At 38.4% G+C, this 21,703-nt stretch overlaps 1 protein-coding gene across 3 annotated transcripts in view; it reads left to right on the top strand.

Annotated features, from left to right (window-relative positions):
* The window catches only part of DCC (DCC netrin 1 receptor), a 1,303,205-nt gene that overhangs the window by 1,170,280 nt on the left and 111,222 nt on the right, over positions 1-21,703 (top strand). For all 3 annotated transcript variants that reach the window (XM_027525589.1, XM_027525591.1, XM_027525590.1), the window contains exons 22-23: positions 8,785-8,850; positions 15,685-15,847. In XM_027525589.1, coding sequence (XP_027381390.1) covers positions 8,785-8,850; positions 15,685-15,847 — 229 coding nt within the window. The remainder of the gene's footprint in view (positions 1-8,784; positions 8,851-15,684; positions 15,848-21,703) is intronic.

Genomic DNA, 21,703 nt, shown 5'->3' on the forward strand with positions numbered 1-21,703 from the left:
AAGATGGAGAAGCTTTATACAGTCAGCAAAAATAAGACCTGGAGCTGACTATGGCTCAGATCATCAGCTCCTTATTACAAAATTCAGGCTTAAATTGAAGAAAGTAGGGAAAACACTAGACCATTCGGGTATGACCTAAATCAAATCCCTTATGATTATACAATAGAGGTGATTAATAGAATCAAGGGATTAGATCTGGTTGACAGAGTGCTTGAAGAGCTATGAGTAACACTGTACAGGAGGTGGTGACCAAAACCATCCCAAAGGAAAAGAAATGCAGGAAGGCAAAGTGTTTATCTGAGGGGGGTTTATAAATAGCTGAGGAAAGAAAAGAAGCAAAAGGCAGGGGGGAAACTGAAAGATATACCCAACTTCAGAGTTCCAGAGAATAGCAAGGAGAGATAAGATCTTAAATGAATAGGGCAGAGAAATAGAGGAAAACAATGTAATGGGAAAAACTAGAGATATAGTCAAGAAAATTGGAGATATCAAGGGATTATTTCATGCAAGGATGAGCATGATAAAGGACAGAAACAGCAAGGACCTAACAGAGGCAGAAGAGGCAAAGAAGATATGGCAAGAGTACAGAGAACTATACACAAATGGTCTTCATGATCCAGATAACCATGGTTACTCACCTAGAGCTGGATATCCTGGAGTGTGAGGTCAGTCGGGCCTTAGGAAGCATTGCTATGAGCAAAGTTACTGGAAGTGATGGAATTTTAGCTGAGCTCTTTAAAATCAGAAAATTTTAAATGCTGTTAAAATGCTGAACTCAATACACCAAAAAATTTGGAAAACACACCAATGGCCACAGGACTGGAAAAGGTCAGTTTTTCTTACCAATCCCAAAGAAAAGCACTGCCAAGACTGTTCAAACTACTATACAGTTGGGCTCATTTCACATGATAGCAAGTTCAGTTCAGTTCAGTCGCTCAGTTGTGTCCGACTCTTTGCGACCCCATGAATCGCAGCACGCCAGGCCTCCCTGTCCATCACCAACTCCCGGAGTTCACTGAGACTCACATCCATCGAGTCAGTGATGCCATCCAGCCATCTCATCCTCTGTCGTCCCTGTCTCCTCCTGCCCTCAATCTTTCCCAGCATCAATGCCTTTTCAAATGAGTCAGCTCTTCACATCAGGTGGCCAAAGTATTAGAGTTTCAGCTTCAACATCAGTCCTTCCAGTGAACACCCAGGACTGATGTCCTTTAGAATGGACTGGTTGGATCTCCTTGCAGTCCAAGGGACTGTCAAGAGTCTTCTCCAACACCACAGTTCAAAAGCATCAATTCTTTGGTGCTCAGCTTTCTTTATAGTCCAACTCTCACATCCATACATGACTACTGGAAAAACCATAGCCTTGACTAGACGGACCTTTGTTGGCAAAGTAATGTCTCTGCTTTTTAATATGCTGTCTAGTTTGGTCATAACTTTTCTTCCAAGGAGTAAGCGTCTTTTAATTTCATGGCTGCAGTCACCATCTGCAATAACATGATAGCAAGGTTATGTTCAAAATTCTTCAAGCCAGACTTCAGCAGTACATGAACCAAGAATTTCCAGGTGTACTAGCTGTGTTTCAAAGAGACAGAGGAACCAGAGATCAAATTTCCAACATTTACTGGATCATGGAGAAAGCAAGGAAATTTGAGAAAAACATCTACTTGAATCCATTGACTATGCTAAGGCTTTTGATTGTGTGGATTACAGAAAACTGTGCAAAATTCTTAAAGAGATGGGGATACCAAACCATCTTACTTGTCTCCTGAGAAACCTGTACGTGGGTCAAGAAGCAACAGTTAGAACTGGACATGCAACACAGACTGTTTCAAAATTGTGAAAGGAGAACATCAAGGCTGTATATTGTCACTCTGCTTATTTAACTTATTACATCATTCAAAATGCTTGAATGGATGGATCACAAGCTGGAATCAAGATGCTGCGAGAAATATCAACAGCCTTAGATATACAGATGACAGCACTTTGCTGGTAGAAAGTTAAGAGACTATTGATGAGGGTGAAAGAGGAGAGTGAAAAAGCTGGCTTGAAACTCAGCATTCAAAAAACTAAGATCATGACATCCAGTCCCATGACTTCATGGCAAACAGAAGGAGAAAAAGCAGAAACAGTGACATATTTTATTTTTTTGAGCTCCAAAATCACTGCAGTAGTGACTGCAGTCATGAAAGAAAACTATGACAAACCTAGAAACATATTTAAAAACAGAGACATCACTTTGCTGACAAAGGTCCATATAGTTAAAGCTATGGTTTCTCCAGTAGTCATGTACAGATATGAAAGTTGGACCATGAAGAAGTTTGAGCCCCAAGAATTGATGCTTTCTAACTGTGATGTTGGATAAGACTGTTGAGAATCCCTTGGACTGCAGGGAGATCCAATCAGTCCATTCTAAAGGAAATCAGTCCTGAATACTCGTTGGAAGAACTGATGCTGAAGCTGAAGCTCCAGTATTTTGGCCATCAGATGTGAAGAACTGACTCATTTGAAAAGGCCTTGATGCTGGGAAAGGTTGAAGGCAAGAGAAGGGGGTGACAGAGGATGAGATGGTTAGCATCACCAACTCAATGGAGATGAATTTGAACAAACTCCGGGTGATAGTGGAGGACAGAGGAGCCTGGTGTGCTGCAGTTCATGAGGTCACAAAGATTAGAACATGGCTTAGAAACTGAATAACAACAATACAGCCTCAGTACATGCTAGTTGCCCTTGTATATGAAGTAGTAATATTATACTTTCTCTTAATCAGTGAACTTTCTTTCATGTTAACTTGAAAACAATGTGTTGAACCTGAGGAAAGGATGAAAGAGCTCATTCATTTTTCTATTAATATATGTTTGAAATATCCTAGGCATAGGCTATGATTTTGCTTCCTAGTTTTGATACCTTTTTTCAAAGTCAGCAGGGTTAACAACTCTTAGCCACATTTTTAAGCCTCTGGAAAAGCATCTGCTTTAAATATATCTCAATATGATATGTGTACTGAGCAGTAAAATTATATTCACAAGGCATCAATGCATTATCTTTACCCACTGGTATACAAGACAGAAAATCAATGCACTTCCCTTCATTATCACCAGAATTATCTTCAAGGAAACCATTTCTAAGATCAAGAAGATATCTCAATGCTCTGTATCCTTGGGAGGATATATATTGAATATTAGACAACCAGTCTGTCCATTTAATTTAAATTATGGCCCATGTCTTGGGATTGATTGAGTTCCATTCTGAAGGACCTTCTATTAAATTCAGTCAGGAAGAATGGATTAAAAATAGATTAGAACTACCACATTCAGCTTTTTCTGTGTCCTCTGCAGAATAATTTCCATTCACTCCTTTCTTAACTTATAAACATCCACTCAGAAAAACCACTCTAGAACTCAAATTCCAGTTGAATTAATCTTTTCTACAGACTTTATATTTGGGGGCTCCAAAATCACTGCAGATAGTGACTGCAGCCATGAAATTAAAAGATGCTTGCTCCTTGGAAGAAAAGCTATGACCAACATAGACAGCATATTAAAAAGCAGATACATTACTTTGTCAACAAAAGTCTGCCTACTCAGAGCTATGGTTTTTCCAGTAGTCCCGTATGGATGTGAGTGTGGGGAGGGAGGAGGGAGGAGGGTTCAGGATGGGGAACACATGTATACTAATTAAATAATTTTCTATTAAAGAAAAAAAAAATAAAAAAAATAAAATAAAATATAGCTGATTTAAAAAAAAAAAAGTAAAAAATAAATAAATAAATAAAAAATAAAGAAAGCTGAACATCAAAGAATTGATACTTTTGAACTGTGGTGTTGGAGAAGACTCTTGAGAGTCCCCTGGAGTGCAAGGAGATCCAACCAGTCCATTCTAAAGGAAATCAGTCCTGAATATTCCTTGGAAGGACTGAGGCTGAAGCTGAAACTCTAATACTTTGGCTACCTGATGTGAAGAACTGACTCATTGGAAAAGACCTTGGTGCTGGGAAGGATTTGGAGAGCGAGGAGAAGGGGATGACAGAGGATGAGATAATTGGATGGCATCACAAACTCTATGGACATGAGTTTGAGTAAATTCAAGGAGCTGGTGATGGACAGGAGGGCCTGGTGTGCTGCAGTCCATGGGGTCGCAAAGAGTCGGACACGACTGAGCGACTGAACTGAACTGAGGTGCTAAACAATTTTGCATAGGGAATATTCTTCATCTGCCCATATGTAATAAAACTTCGTGTTTGATGTAAGCATTATACTGTTTAATTTTACACACACACACACACGTCAGTACAAATATAGAAGCAATATTTTAAGTAATAATATAAGAATAAGAACATAAACATTAACATGTGTAATAATAATAACTTGAAATATCTTTGTTATTAACACATTACAAAGTGTTCTCAGTTTAGTCACTTATTGAGTAGTGAGAATATGGTATAAATCTCACTTTGGTAAACACCAAGAAATGCAATAATGAGCACGCATCCCAAAGGAATTCATGTTGCCTCTGCTCGTTTTTCCCTCAATCCAGAGAGTAGCTAGTAGGAAAATCATGGAGACTAACTTTTGCCTAAGGGGTATGTTTCTCTTGCCAAAATAAGATGATCTATCCTCTAAATAAAGCATAGAAAATAACTCTTTCAGGGACTTTAGCATTTATACTATTTAAAGAGTGTAAACCAAGTGGAGGAGCTTTTTTGGTTTAGGCCTTCCTTAGAGGTACATAAATACAATAAAGTTAAGCCTATATAAACTATTTTTAAATAACTTGAAAAAGCCCCAGTCTTCCTCTTCTCAAGTCAAATATGGGATCATTTCCTCTTTTGTTTTTCTTCTTTCTGAAACCAGAGAAAGGTGGTTTGCTTCAGTTATCAAGACTTTCTGGAAGAAACGGTTTGTTGGATGAGATTATCTGGATGAATTCCATGGTTGGTTAGGAGATTCGTTACTCTATCATCTTAATTCTGTACCTTACCCTAATTTCTATTAGGAAATTTGAGTACAGAGTAACACAGAGTTCTTCTTTATATTCTTGAGAATATAATACTATATTTATATGGTACATTTTCATTCCTGTTCCTGTAAAATCATATTACTAATTCCTTAATGAAAAAAGAAACTACCTATCTCTAGTTTTTTGAACTATATGGAGCTTTATTTGAATAATTTTAAAAAATTTATATACATTGAAATATATTACTTCCACAAATGTCATGTTTAAATATCCATATATTCATTTACTTATTTGTAATTTTTAATTTTGAAAAATGTTAGAGATATAGTACCATAAGCAAAAAAAGGAGTTGATGATTTAAGATTAATGGTGACATGTACAAGGCTAAAAATAATACATTATCTTTTATTTGCATGTACTTTTTAAAAAAATACTAGGTAAATGAAAAATATTTTCACTGAAACCTAATTGTGATTTTATAGTAAATCAATTTAATAATAGTTATTTTATAGTAGGAATTAACTTATTCTTAAATCTTTAAAGTCAGAATAAGTTAAAAATGATCTGATATTAGCTAATATTAACCATAAATAGTCCTGTATAGGATTTGGATTCAATGAGCCAATGCTATCTGCCTTGGCAGGTTCTATATCTAATAAATCTTTTTATGCTCCCCTCCCATGAGCATCTAGGACTATGCCTTGCCTGTAGTAGGCACTTAGTATATTTTGAGTTGAATTATTATCAGTTTTATGCTCCATTAAAAAATTAAGACCTCTGGGATTGAATAGTAGTTTATATCTTTGCCTTTAAGTGACTTTTCATCTTCCAGAGTCTAATTAGGTAGCTCTTTCCCTTAATCAGTGCTTATGAAATTCACCAAGTTTACTAAACGCATCTAATGTTTCAACTACAGCAAAAAGCCCTTTGCACATGAGAAACAGTAATAGTCCAGTGTTTCATCTGACAACTTGTGATTCCTGCCTTCAGATGGCAGGAGAATCTTCTGTTTTTAACGTGTTATTTGTGGTGAATAATCTGCCTGCCAGTGCAGCAGATGTAGACTCCATCCCTGGATTGGGAAGATCCCTAGGATGCGGAAATGGCAACCCACTCCAGTATTCTTGCCTGGAGAGTTCTGTGGACAGAGGAGCCTGACAGACTACAGCCCGTGGTATTACAGAGTCTGAGGTGACTGAGTGACCGAACATGCACACGCATTTATCCAATTTGCCCATAAAAAGGCTTCTTGAGATTTAAAAGACACACTTTAGAGAACAAAAACACAGAAGCACACAAAATGATATTTGATTCCCATAGCTTTAAATAAAGAGATCCCAGACTCATCGACATCCCGGAAATGAGTTTTGTGTCTCTTTACTGAAGAGGTGCCAGAAGTCTTAAATTACCATGAATCTAATCTTGCTTGTTGATGATATCAAGTTTCTTTAAAGCATTTCCTGTTGGATTTGTTAAGAATTACTTAATTTTATTTCATGATATCCATCTAGTTATAACCAACAAAATATTAACTGATGTCAGTATCCTAGATTATGTGAGTAGAATGCTCAAGTTTTCAGGTGATCTGTTACTTCAAAAGTATTTTGAGGTCCTTTATCTTACACAGAGCTCTAACCGTATGACATCTGATATTCTTCAGCATATTGAAATTCACTGTGTAATCAATAGCCTCACTGAGTCTAAAGGGTGCTATACCCATAGAGATTTATGTTTAAGTAATATATGGATGTGCTCAAGGGCTTGTTTCTGCATCTTCCCACAAACTAGCTGGGAGAGTAAGAAACTTCATTAAAAAGACATTTGTCAGGATTCTAGAGGATAGGAAAAATCCTCCACAGGCTATGTACCTAATTTCCAGCCAATACAGAATGACTCCCAACAGGAATCATTTATTGCGTTAGTGGCTTAAGTGATGGCACTGTTAGCATCTCTTTTGGCTGACTGCTTTGCAATCTAGTTGCTTTCAGATGTATGAAAAGGCATCTTAATATTCATAGAGAACTTCTGTCTCACTTCATTTCTTCCAACCTTGATCTGGCTGTGTCCTGTGGGCAAAGCTTATTGAAACCCCAGATGTTTCAGAGTTATAGAAACAAGGTACTTGGGGAAAGGGTTAGGCTTATCGATGTTTCAGTCATTGCCCCCCAAAATGTTTTCACAATTGCTTCTTATTTCATTCTTTTTTAAGTCACTCAGTCATGATCAACTCTTTGTGACCCCATGGACTGTAGCCCATCAGGCTCCTCTGTCCATGGGATTTCCCAGGCAAGTATATTGGGGTGGGTAGCCATCCCCTTCTCCAGGGGATCTTCCTTACCCAGGAATTGAACCTGTGTCTTCTACATTGTAGGGGGGTTCTTCACCATCCAAGCTACCAGGGAAGCCCAGTCACCACCATTCCTCCCTGCCTTACACACAGGAACCTCCATCCTAATTCCCACTTGTTTATATACCCAGAGTCATTGACCAGCAGATTTTAAACATACAGATTTATCCTGGAAACAGAATATAATGTGATTGGATTAATTTATCAATGCTTGTTGGAAACTTAACACCCTCATTTCAGCTCTGACTTGACACTGAAAGAATTTTTTTTTTAAATTATGAATGCATGGTCTGGTAACAAGACTTGTTTCTTCACAGTTCTTTTGCAAATAAAATAAGCTCTTGGAAAAGCTGTAGTTAAAAGCGCTAACTACAGAAAGTTTGGTATGCACAGGAATGTCACAGGAGAAGAACTTGGAAGTCTTCAAAAAAAAAAAAAAAACCTGTACATCTGACAAAAACAGCAAGTGTTGTCCTAGCTGGCTTCCCTAGCTGGCTTCCTCAACATCACCCGCTGATGGTAACCAGTTTCAGAAATCACACTCCAAAGTGAATAAAGAATTATCTGCACTCTTGTGTTTATGTAGAGATTCAACTCCCAAATGTTTTTTTTTTTTCTAATAGATATTCTGGAACTCAAAATCTAATCAAATTATTACAGTTCTACACACATACCAATGGAAAAGGAGATTACCTGTGGTGAAAAACTATTAATTAAATGTGGATGATAGTGTAATTCCTTCTGGTTAAACTGGCTCAGTTCTCTTGTAGACTACTTTTATAATTGTTGAACACCTGTTAGAAGGCAGTGTTTCCAATAATGTGATGCTCAAGAAACCTTGTTTCTTAGTGTGTTTGTAAGAAATAGTCAGACCATGTGGATTGTGACACCCCCCTATTCTTTATTCCATATACAATAGTGCATTCTCAGGCACCTACTTGTCATATAACACAAAGACAACTCAAGGCCCACTTACAAGGCAAAACGTGCTGTCCCCTTGTAAAGGAGTAATGCTAATTTGCCACAAAATCATGTCCAGTGGGCAACAGTGTAGACTAGACCCCTTGAAGCAAGGAGTGGGTGGGCTCTGTCTCTCTAGCAGCCAACACTCTCCTTCCTTCTGCTGGGAGATGTTCAGGACCCCAACCCTTGGACTAGCAACTGATGTTGTACCTGCTGGTGGCCTGTTAACAAGGATACTGGAGGGAAAACAAAGAGGAAGTGACGGGTCAGCTCTTCAGTGAGGAACTGAATTTAGCTTGTTTAGAAGAGTATTTTCATGACAGATTTTTCTCACACATAGAAAATAGCATTTTCTTGCAAAGTATAATGGTATCACTTTTTTCAGGCTGTCTCTGAGGTAGATGAAGTCATCTTATTCCACTGTTTGTACACTTTTAAATACTGTTGTTTGTTTTGTTTCACTTGTGTTTCCATGTTATAGGTCCACTAACATTCTGATACATTTTCCCAATGAACAGGTCGCCATGGAGATGGAAGTTATTGGCCAGTTGATACGAATTTGATTGATAGAAGCACTCTGAATGGTATGTATATAAATTAGGTTCTATTGGATTAGTCATATTAATTAAAATGGTTAATTCTAGCATGTCTGAGGCAAATTTTCTGTTGACTGCAAGTGCCAATATCCTCAAACTTAGGGTTTTAGTGGGGATAATAGAAGCATGAAATTATTAATAAACCTGGAGTTTATTTCACCAGGAGACAATGGCAATGAGAGCTGACAAGTACACAAAAGAGTCAGTTAGAAAAGCCTAGACATAGAGAATGTTATAAATGATGCAGGGCTGTTAACTGTCTCCATTTGAAAGTACCCTATGTATTTGAAATATTTCCAAAAATGAAATTTTATTAAAGAGAGGTGATGTCAAAAGTACAGCAAGCTGAAACCCATTCAGTTTCATAAACTGAAGTTACTAGGACTTTTGGAAGAGTCAGAGTGCCAGGAAATTAAGAGGCAATCTGTACAGACAATTGATAAGGAACAATTATTTCCTCACAGTTTCCATCACTGCTGAACAAGGTTATGTATGTTACAGATGAAGCAAATGTAAGCCATGAACACAGAACAATATATTTCTTAAATGGTGTGTCCTAAAGAACACTAATCTTGAACAGAAATGCCCAATGGAACAGCTAAAAATACTGGAGGCACAGTAAAATTTGAATTATTTCTAATTGCCTAAGAGCTGAGGCAAAGAAAAATATTGCAAGGGATTACCATCTCAATGTATGCAGGCATCTCAATGTACATATCCATAGGCAACTAGAAATAATTCAAACTTAACTGAACCTCCTGTATTTTTAATTATTAAATCTGGCAAACCTAATTTTGGATCAGTACCAAGTTTAAAAGTTTGGTACTGACTATTTGAATTTGCCCTTCAAAAGAGAATGAATTCCCTAATCAAAAAGAAACCCTAGCCCAAATTTGACATGAACAGATAAGTCAACAGATAAGAACTTTTCTTTTCATAGAAGCCAGACTTCAGATGAAGAGAATGACAGTAACTGAGAGAAATGCATGTCATTGTATTTTTGTTTTTACTATTTAAGATTCCTAGTGAGAAATATAATTGTATTTAAATTTGATCTGATATACATTGTCTCACAGGAGAGAGTCATGAAGATAAAACAGATAAATGACATCCAATGATGTTGAGCCATTTTAGATAGCTTATTGGCATTATCCCTTCTCAGATTTCTGCATCACGTAATGATGTTTTAGGCATTTCCTATTAAATGAATGGGATGAACAAAGCACCTGAAACATTTCTAGAGACGCCACTGAAATAACTATTACAGGCTACATGATTAATTAAGGTGATTTGATAACCTCAGAGACATAGATGGTAGAGGGCATGCTTAATCTATTTCCTATTCTTTTTTTTGCTATCCAGGAAATGATGGTAAATATTAATATGTAATTTGCCTTTAGCTTGTGCTCTTATATGCAAGTCAGCAAAGGCATTTGAAAACTCTACCTTCCTAATTAAAATGCTGCCAACATCTTATACCATAAGAAGAGGGTATATTTTCAAATTATATACACAAATGACACCTTGACTGATAAAACTCTAACACCGCCCCCCCAAACTTTGCAAATTAGGCTGCATTAACAAGAACACTTTAGAATCTTGAGTTTTTGAACCTCACGTACATTAAAAATTTCATACATCTCCTTATGCAGTGACAGAATTATAGAGGTTTCCTATCTCTCCTTTTACTTGCTGGATTCATCCTTCAAAGGATTGTAATAGAATAATGGTTTACTGTCAGAACACTCAAGCCAGTTGCAAATAAATTTAGAGCTTGCTAATCATTTACTTTCCCTTATGTGTCACTCTTTTAAAAACAACACTCTTGGAATTCAAATAAAGAAAAACAAAGCTATAGTTCATGTTTATTCTTGAAGTTGGAAGCCCTTAATTAAATTGAGGAAACTGAAGAGGCTTCCTAAATTATTTTCTGATGACAGGTAGAATCAAAGCTAATATGCAGTGATATGATAGTATTTTACTTTTATGATATGTTCGATTTTATGGTTCACCTTCTTACAGCAGGAGAATCTTCAACTTCTGAAAATGTGATTTTGTAGTTTATATTTGTCTGAAGGATAACAACAGTGAAAATTACTTCAATTCAATTGTTTTCTTGTGGGGGAAGATAAATCACCAATTATGTTGGTAGCTTTTTCCATAGTTTTCAAAATTAATAATATTGGTAAAGAAATCTACAAACCCTATAAGAATGTTGTTATATTGACTTCAACCTTTGAAAACTTAATTAATTTGACAGATGTGATACTTTGGTGAAGCATTATTTTAAAACTAATGTTATTGATTAATTTTTTAGTACTTAGAATCATATTTGGTATTCTGTAAAATATGACATAAATGCTGTGGTTAGGAGAAAAAGCATTTGCCCTCCAGTTTTGAAAACCTTTGTTTATTTAACTCAATAGCATTTTAACTAATCTAAATAGAGTATATAGAGAAGCTCTTGCCATATTTGCATGAGATGGTCATTCTGAGGTTGTTAAAGTGTTATAGGGCACCCAACAGACACCTTAATGCCAAAAGAAAGGTCCAGAAATAAAATTTTACACTCAATTCCCTGATGTAAAGATAATTGGAGCATCTCAGGGGTCTCAAGTTCTAGTCTACAAGAGGCTCTGCCGACCTACTATCTTAGCTCAGTTCAGTTCAATCACTCAGTTGTATCTGACTCTTTGCGACCTCATGAATCGCAGCACACCAGGCCTCCCTGTCCATCACCAACTCCCAGAGTTTACCCAAACTCATGTGCATCGAGTTGGTGATGCCATCCAGCCATCTCATCCTCTGTCATCCCCTTCACCTCCTGCCCCCAATCCCTCCCAGGATCAGGGTCTTTTCCAATGAGTCAGCTGTTCGCATGAGGTGGCCAAAGTATTGGAGTTTGATGTTAAGGACCTCAGACTAATCCCAAACTCCAGGTACTAGAAGTGACTCTGTCATGGTTTAGAAATGTGTGAATCAAGTTACTTAAATTTTCGGATCTCAGTTTTCATGAGAACATAGGCAGTGTTCAGCTTGATCAGGATTTCTCAACCACAGAACTATCGCCATTTGGGACTGAATAACCTGTTTGCCGTCGGGCTCCTCCTGTGCTCCGTAGGATGTTTAGCAGCATCCCTGGCCGTTATCCTCCAGGTACCAGTAGTGTTTCCCCTCCACTCTGCTGGAACAACCCACATTGTCTCTAGACACTGCCAAATTTCCTCTTGCGGGGTAAAATCTCCCCAGTTTAAAAACCACTCATCTTGATTAGCAACCTCCAGAAGTAGTTACAAGGTACATGGGTCCCTTGAGAAGCTCTGCGAAAAAATTTTTCCGTTGTCAATAAGCATTGGGAAACTCATTTGATATTGACTTCTCTTTGGTCAGGTCCCCGCCTTCTACCTGAACACTTAGAGCACTAGTCTTGAGAGAGCATCTCTGCTCACTGTATACCCTTGATTCAGTGATCTCCACTCCCAGGCTTCAGATTCCATCGATAGGCCAGCTCCCACAGTTACATCTCTAACACAGACCTTCCAGCTGCCTCTTTATGATTCATCGTGAGACCTCAGTTCGAGACTGAACCTCTCTTCTTGCCCTACTGAGTCTGCCTGCACTTTTGCCGTCTCCCGCACCCTAGACATCAGGACTGTTGCTGAGGCCTGAACCTCCCTTTCTGTCCTCCTCCATGTGCAATCCACCTTGTTCATTTCCTTACCAGCTCTATGGTTTACCTGTCCTCTCTGCTTGACTGAAATTGCCACCATCTCAGTTTAAGGGATCATCTCCTCTTAACCTGGCGAATACAGTATCCTCTTAGCTGGTCTCTGTTTTCCCACCACCAAGCCCTCTCCATGCAGGTGGAAGAGATATCTTCTTAGAACAAGCAAAGCCTGTCACTTTGCTGAAAACTCTTATTTGTAGCTTTACCAAGGATGATTGAATTGGATCTACAAGGCTCATACGATCAAGGTCTTGTTTATCTTTCCCGCCTCATTGTGTGGCATTTCCTGTTTGTTCCCAATGTTCCAGACACACACACTGTCTGCCGTTAGTTCCCTCAGAAGGGAACAAGAACTAACTCCTAGCAATACTTTAAAATTCAGCTTAAATGTCACTTCTATAATGAGGTTTTTAATGACCTCCATCTTCTGTCAGTGACCTCGTATTATATCTTCATGTTACATCTTTTTACATGAATTCTTCTTTAAAGCACCAACTGTAGAGGTAATATATATATATATATATGTATGTGTATATATATATATATATATATATATATATATAACAGTGAATTGAAAGCAACGATTATGCCTCTATTTTTTGGGAGGTGGGGATGAGCAATCACTATTCTAATTTGGGAATTATTCTCAGACTGCATAATATATAAGACTATGGCATAAAAATTATTATGAAATCATATGTATATATGTGGTCCCATAAATAGATTTTAGTGGTTTCATAATCTGGCTGCTGTTCCTTCTCTCCTCTTCCAGAAACATATCTCAGAAATGGAGCTTTTGCATCTCTCTGCTATTAGCTATGCCTTGACCCCAAGTGAGAAGAAATCTGACATTCTGTTCACATCACTATGATGCACATGGGGTACATGTTTCAGGAATGGAAGACAGAACATTTAACACATAGGAATTTTTTTTTTTTTCCTTCTCTGGTCCAAGCAATTCCTATTTACATGATCTTAAAAAATATTCACCCAGTGTTACTGCCATGTATGACTCAAACTAAGTTTGTCAGAAATGGTGAACTGTTAAGTTTAAATTAAAGTAATAAAATTCATGAGCTCCCCAAATGCCTCCATTGTAAGTTGTCATATAAAAGGTTAATTTATACCAATCAGTTAATTTATTAAGAACAGAAAGGGCATATTGAGGTACAACTGAACATGATTTTTTCAATTGTAAGTAAAACTAACAGAAAGTTCTGACCTTTCATTACTCACCTCACTCCTTTGTCATAAAGGAAAAAGTTGCTTCAAGGAAACCTTATTTCTTTCATTTATAATCAGAATTTTTTAACAGAAAGTACTGTGTAAAGACTTGATGAATTACCTGCCCCTGAGATTCAAGTTATATTGGTAGCATTTATTTTTTTCCAATAATATTGAGTCAATAATAATTTATTTAAAATTAGGTGACTATCTTTTCAAGAAAAACCCCCAGTGATTCCTAGATAAGTTATCAAAAGATAGTGTTTCACTTTTGAGACAAGTGCTGGGTTATTATATTCACTTGTGAAAGCAAGTTACTATATATTTCACATTGAATATTATCTACAAGCTTTCTAGAAAATTTGGAGTTTAAAAGTCCACACCAAAAGTATACCGAATGGTATGGTAGATTATTAAGTTAGGCAAAATTTTATTTAATATTTCAGCAGTATAGTGATATTATAAGCAATTACTTTGTATAGGGCACTGAGATAATTGTTTTGCATGTATTTTTTTCTAATTGTGACAGTAACTACATACAGTAAATATTATTTCCATTTTACAGATATAGGCATAAAAAAGCCATTTAAAGGCTCATTAGTCATGCTTGTTTATATAAACAAATTATCATTCTGCTATTTTCACTTAAATATTGTGTGCCATGAGGTACAGTTGCAAAACAGGAAAAAAAAATTATATTAGAGCTTTATGGCACTCTTTCTAACCCTGTGGCTGCTTTTAAGTAGGATTCATGCACCCTTGACAGGTTGAAAATTAAATGTGCTTTATAGATAACTGCTTTAAAGGAATGGAAAGTGTGAGTGATGGGTGTCAAACAGTTTGTCTTTCACAGCATCAAATAAATAATGTTTTCTCAGCCTGTTCTTATTCGTGTCATGGTGGAATTCTTATCACCCAAAGCAGCATGCTTCCCGTCCTCCCCACTTTCTATTCCGTATGAAAGCTTAATTATATTTTTTCATTGAGATATAATTCACATACCATAAATTCACCCTTTGAAAGTACACAACTCAGTGGTTTTTAGCATTTTCACAAGGTTCTACCACCATCACCACTATCTATTTCTAGAGCATCTTCATTACTCCAAAGCAAAGCCCTGTACCATTAAGCAGTCTTTCTCCAATCACTTTTCCTCACGTCCACTGGCAAACACTCAGCTGCTTTTTGTCCCTATACACTTGCCTATTCTGGATATTTCACGTAAATTGTTGTTTAGTTGCTGAGTTGCATCCGACTCTTTTGCAACCCCACGGACTATAGCCCACCAGGCTCCTCTGTCCAGGGGATTTTCCAGACAAGAATACTAGAGTGGGTTGCCATTTCCTTCTCCAGAAGATCTTCCCAACCCAGGGAATGAACCTGAGTCTCTTGCATTGGCAGGTAGACTTTACTACTGAGTCGCCAGGGAAACCCACAACTTCACATAAGTACAATCACACAGCATGTGGCCTTTTGTGTCTGGCTGCTTTCACTTAGCATGACAACTTCTAGGTACATGAATTTTGTATCATGTATTAATATTTCCTTTTTTTATGACTGGATAGTATTCTATTGTATGAATATATCACATTTCTCCATCCATTATTAGTTGATGGCTCTGGGGCTTCCCACTTGTGGTAATTTTGATTAAGGTAGCTATGAATATTCCTCTGTAAGTTTCTGTGTGGACTTGGTTTCATTTATCGTGGGTGGATAATTTAGATCTTTCTTGTCATTTTTTCATTGCTTTTTTCCTCCCTAGCTTCAGGAATGCCCAGAACAATAGGAACTCTGAATCCTTAGCCAAGCGTGATATGCCGTAGGCTGCCACATGTCCTTAAACTGATCTCCATTTGCCTGTCTTTCTCCAGAACCACCCATTGGCAAGATGCACCCCCCACACGGCAGCGTCACTCCTCAGAAGAACAGCAACCTGCTTGTGATCATCGTGGTCACCGTGGGCATCATCACAGTGCTGGTGGTGGTGGCGGTGGCCGTGATTTGCACCCGGCGTTCTTCAGCCCAGCAGAGAAAGTAGGTAACAGCTAACTGCCAGAGGAAAGTCACTGTTTGGCCTGAATGCCATTTTTTTTTAATGTTTAATTTTTTGGCTGCCACTGGTCTTAGTTGCTACATGCAGGATCTTTACTTGCAGCATGTGGGATCTTAGTTCCCTGACCAGGGATCGAACATGTATCCCCTGCAATGGAAGCATGGAGTCCTAACCACTGGACTGCTAGGGAAGTCCTGAATGCCATCTTTTTGAGTTAGATTTTTTGATGTCTCTCTTTCTGTGCACGTTCATGACTCACCATGCATTCTTTATCTCCTCTCCTCACCTGGGCAAAAATCTTGCCTTTTGTCCATTCCAGGCTCATAAAAAAATGGGTGAGGAAAAGACTTGCAGACATAATAGCAGAATCCACCTGGACAAACACTTTGCACTTCTCTTTGATTTTACCTCTTTTTTTAAATTTTGACTGCAATGGGTCTTCGTTGAGCGAGCTTCTCTCTGGTGGTAGTGTGCAGAAGCTCAGCAGTTGTGGCACATGGGCTCTCTACTTGTGGCACACGGGCTTCTCTAGTTGTGGAATGCCAGCTTAATTGCCCTGTGTGGCATGTGGGATCTTAGTTGGCCGACCAGGGCCCAAACCTGTGTCCCCTGCATTGGAAGGTGGGTTCCTGACTGCTGGGCTAGCAGGGAACGCCCTGATGTTAATCCTTGAGACCAGATTCTTACGTTCAAGTGAGAGTAGGTGTTCCTTAAGTAACGCTTAGAGAATGACCTTCACCATGTCCCTACTTATGACTCTCTCTACAATTATGGACGAAAGGTTGGAGATGTGTGTTCCTCTAAAAGTATTGATTTATCCCTTTTGACGTGGAGGTTCGTAGGCATTTAGTCAGTGCCTGTCACGTGAATGACTGAGTGCAGAATAGTTACAAAGTCAGTATAGTTACAATGCTATGGTGTGTGTAGTTTGGAGGCAGCAGTTAGGATGGAAGCGAGATTCCAGAAATTCAGAATGATTCAGATTGCCTGGCTCTGGTTGACTTTCAGAAATTAAAAATTTTGAGGGTCTTAAAAAATATTTTCATATTATGCACCTCTAGGTAATAATAATATATATGAGAATGATACATCAAAGTACAAAGTTTGAAATGGAAAGGAGGTTTGATTCAGCTTATCGCCTCCCAGCAATACCCTCTAACCAGCATATTAACCTTGTACCAGCCAGTTGTGAGAATCAGCAGTAATCTTCTGGTTATTTTATGCCTCTTTGTCTGCTGCTGCTGCTGCTAAGTCGCTTCAGTCATGTCCGACTCTGTGCGACCCCATAGACGCCAGCCCACCAGGCTCCCCCGTCCCTGGGATTCTCCAGGCAAGAACACTGGACTGGGCTGCCATTTCCTTCTCCAATGCATGAAAGTGAAAAGTGAAAGTGAAGTCACTCAGTCGTGTCCAACTCTTTGTGACCTCATGGACTGCAGCCTACCAGGCTCCTCTGCCTGTGGGATTTTCCAGGCAAGAGTACTGGAGTGGGGTGCCATTGCCTTCTCCCTTGCCTGTCTAGTACTTTTCAAATTCAGCCTGATATGGTTTTTCTCACCTGTGCTATTCTCACTGGATTGGCTATAATAGGCTCTTCCCTTCATTTTTGTTTGTTTTTGGCCTGAGGCATGGTGCTCTGCATGCCTGAGGCATGGGCTCACAGGTGGCTGGTGTGACAACTATATACAACATATATTGCTAGAGAAAGATTCTCTAGCAAATAATTTTCTGTCTTCCCTGGCAAATACCTCTGCTTTTCTCTCCTTTTAAAAAATCCTATGATCCTGTTTATTGATTTCTACTGTATTTTCTAGCATTTTTAAGTAAAGTATTTAGTAACAATACACAGGAAGATTTCCATACTGTAGAAAGTAAAATAAAGATATAGAAGCAGTCATTGCATTTCATTTATTTAGATGGCAGGTCAAATTTTATATCCGGCTGCGTTCATTTGACTAGACTGTCTTGATGCTGATGATAGCTGGTGTGCTGATCCATTGTTCCCCAATAGGAAACCAGACAGAGTGAGATTTACAGAGTAGGTCTCCTGTGTAAGCTTTCAGGGAAGTCTTAAGGCTTCCCAGGTGGTTCAGATGGTAAAGAATCTGCCTGCGATGCGGGAGACCCAGATTCAGTCCCTGGGTTGGGATGATCCCCTGGAGAAGGGAAGGGCCACCCACTTCAGTGTTCTTGCCTGGAGAATTCCATGCACAAATGAGCCTGGTGGGCTACAGCCCATGGAGTCACAGAGAGTCAGACAAGATTGAGCAACTAACACACACAATCACACACTGAGCTTCTACAGTGCTGGGCACGTAGTAAGCCTCTGGGGGGAAATCACGGTGACTGAGTAAGTCATTGAACAAATCTTGGTCCAGCAATCCCAGGAAAGGGCTTTTGTAAACAAAGCACAGTGGAAAATCAAAGCCTCAGGTGTCTGAGGCAGGGCTCAGAAAGATTCACTGAAATGGACGCAAGGAGGGTGGTGGTTTCAGGCCTTACTTCATGCCAGTTTTAAAAACACGGAGGCATTCACTAAAACTAATTGAATGAACTGAATCCTCTGTAGCGTGGTATTTTGTCTTCATCATGGTCATCGCTGTGAGAAGAATATCTGAGAGTCTTATTGATTAGATGAACTGGATTCCTGAACCTATCTTGTTTCTCCGCAGAGAACGCTAGTCTTCTCCATATTACAAATATGGGATTTGATGCTATTTTGAGAAACTCTCAAATTGTCCGCACCCTAAGCACTTTGTTAGGAGCTTAAAGTTTTTTTTTAGGAAGAGAAGAGGCTGAACCCTGGAGTGGCTTGTTTATATTTTAATTTACTTTTTTGAATTAATTAATTAATTTGGCCATATCAGGTCTTAGTTGCATGTCGGGGAATCTTTGTTGCGTCCTGCACGGGCTCAGGAGTTGCAGTACACGGGCTCCAGAGGACAGGGGCTCAGTAGTTGGTGCACACATGATTAGTTGTTCCAGATCATGTGGGATCGTTTTTTAAAAACTTAATTAACTTGTTTATCTATGGCTGTACTAGGGGCTTCGCTGGTGCCTGGGCTTACTCTAGCTGCGGACAGCGGGCTACAGTCTGGTTGCAGAGCGCAGGCTCTTCGATGTGGCTTCTCTTATTGCAGAGCATGGGGTCTAGGCACACAGGCTTCGGTAGTTGTAGCATGAGAGCTCAGTACTTGTGGCTCGCAGGCCCTAGAACACACAGGCTTCAGTAAGTTCAGCGTGCGGGCTCAGTAGCAGTGGAGCACAGCCTTAGTTGCTCTGTGACATGTGGAATCTTCCTGGACCAGGGATCAAACCCATATCTCCTGCATTGGCAGGCAGATTCTTATCCACTGTACCACCAGGGAGGCTGAGCATGTGGAATCTTAGTTTCCCAACCAGGGATCAAACCCCTGTCTTCTGCATTGCAAGGTAAATTCTTAGCCACTGGACCACCAGGGAAGTCCCTGACTTGTTTTTAAAATTAGGAAATGAATGAAAGAATAAATCACTCCATGAATGATTGAAAGTCTAAGGAAAGTTAATCTATGGTTCCTATGTTACTGTGCCTTAGGTTTTTCCTCACCCCATCTCCAAAGTCTCTTAATATTTACTTGGCATCTTGGTCTCTTTGTTTGTATGTGTTAACAAAGAAAAAAACACTTCTCCTTTAAGATATTTTTGAGTTTTAATTGAGCTTTTCTTGATTTTGTTGAGACCCTCTCCCCATACCACCACCATTGAACTTTGTAGAACAAATTATATAATGCAGATGAAAGCAAAATCAATTCTAATTTGAAACAGAAATAATGTCCATTACAGGCCTCTCAGAAATGGGAGTTTAAAGTGATTAATAAGGTGAAGTAGGAAACATCCATGGGCTTCTTCAATATTTCTTTATCTAGAACTGCTGGAGAATGTAAATTGTCTTTGTGTTTTATTGGAGGACTTGAATTATATCCAAATGGATTTGGAGCATATTTTTGTGTACTATCAGTAATACTTCATTCACGTTAGTGTCTACACATTTTGTTCTGTGATTTATATAATGATGAGGTAATGAGCTATCTTGTCTGACTCATATTCTAGTTGGTAAGGTTTTATGTTATAAAATAGCTAACAGAAGTTAGAACCCAAGTTTGAGTTCTGATTATACCACCTCTGTAATTAAGTTAATGGTATTTAATTAAACCTAAATGAAGACCTAATCTCTGTCCGTTTCCTCAAATAAAGTGAAAGTGAAAGTTACTCAGTCGTGTCCGACTCTTTGTGACCCCATGGACTATACAGTCCATGGAATTCTCCAGGCCATAATACTGCAGTGGGTACCTCTCCCTTCTAGGGAAGCCCTTCCTCAAAGAAGTGGGAATAAATACTTTCTATCAATTCTCTGGCAAATCCCATGAACGGAGGGGCCTAATAGGCTGCAGTCCATGGGGTCGCTGGGAGTCGAACACAACTGAACGACTTCACTTTCACTTTTCACTTTCATGAAGAGAAGGAGATGGCACTGGAGAAGGAAATAGCAACCCACTCCAGTGTTCTTACTTGGAGAATCCCAGGGACGGGGGAACCTGGTGGGCTGCTGTCTCTGGGGTCACACAGAGTCGGACACGACTGAAGCGACTTGGCAGTAGCAGCAGCATCAACTCTCTACCACCAAAATTCCGCATGGACTACTACTAAATTATAGAATCTCATGGTAGCATTTAGATTCAAATTCACATGAAATAAAAATAACTTTACATTTCTTTTTTGGTTACTAACTTAAAATTACACTACTTTGAAGAGACTTTCCTTGTACATCTTGAATTAGTGAGATTATAGTAGAATATCATAGTATGGAAATTTTATGTGTGTGTGTGTTTCCCTCAGTTTTTTTTTTTTTAATTATTTATTTTAATTGGAGGATACTATAATATTGTAATGGTTTTTTCCCTGTATCAACCTAGATGTCCATCAGCAGATAAATGGATAAGTAAGCTGTGGTGCATAATATACAATGGAATACTACTCAGCTATAAAAAGGAACATGTTCGAGTCAGTTCTAATGAAGTGGAAAATTTGTGTTTTCAGGCTTAAATTGATGGGGGATTTAAGAGCTTTTTAATGAAGTAATACTATTTCCCTGGCTAAAATGTAGAACATTTATTATAAGTTAGAATGTATCTGTAGATACTAAAGGCAAAATATTTGACAGAGCGACTATCCTGGAAATTCTGGACACATGACTACCACATGGACACATGGGTAGAGTTGTCTGAATACATTAAATTTAAATGTGTACTACAGTCTGGAGTAAAATGGGTGCCCAACCGATTTGGTTCTTACCCATTCACATCCCCAGCAGACCAATTAAAAATGAAGAAAGAAACTCTTCTTAGAGTTACAGATTATCTGCAAAGTTAGGAACAGATAGCAAATAAGGAGTCAGTAAAGAAACCTTGAAATATTTCCAAGTCAATAATGACAAATTTTTATTATTAACATCAAGTGATTACTATGCATAGTGTGTGATCTACAAAGTAACAAATCTGCTTACTGTTAACTCGAGACAAAAATGTTTCTGCAATTTCCCAGGGACTTCCTGGTGTTTTAACTGTATCTGTTACCATTTAGTCCTCTCTACTTTTCAGTTTTCTTATGTGCCATGCCCCAGCACATGCTCCTTGCTCCAGTGATGCAAAAGCCATGTCATTTTTTCATTCATTTTTTATTTTTACTTATTTTTTTATACATCATGAAATGATGATTACATGGGTTTAGTGAATATCCATCATCTCATATAGATATAAACTTAAATAAATAGAAATAAAATGTCCCTTTTATGAGAATTT

Source organism: Bos indicus x Bos taurus, chromosome 24 (assembly GCF_003369695.1).
Source record: "Bos indicus x Bos taurus breed Angus x Brahman F1 hybrid chromosome 24, Bos_hybrid_MaternalHap_v2.0, whole genome shotgun sequence".
Taxonomy (NCBI): domain Eukaryota; kingdom Metazoa; phylum Chordata; class Mammalia; order Artiodactyla; family Bovidae; genus Bos; species Bos indicus x Bos taurus.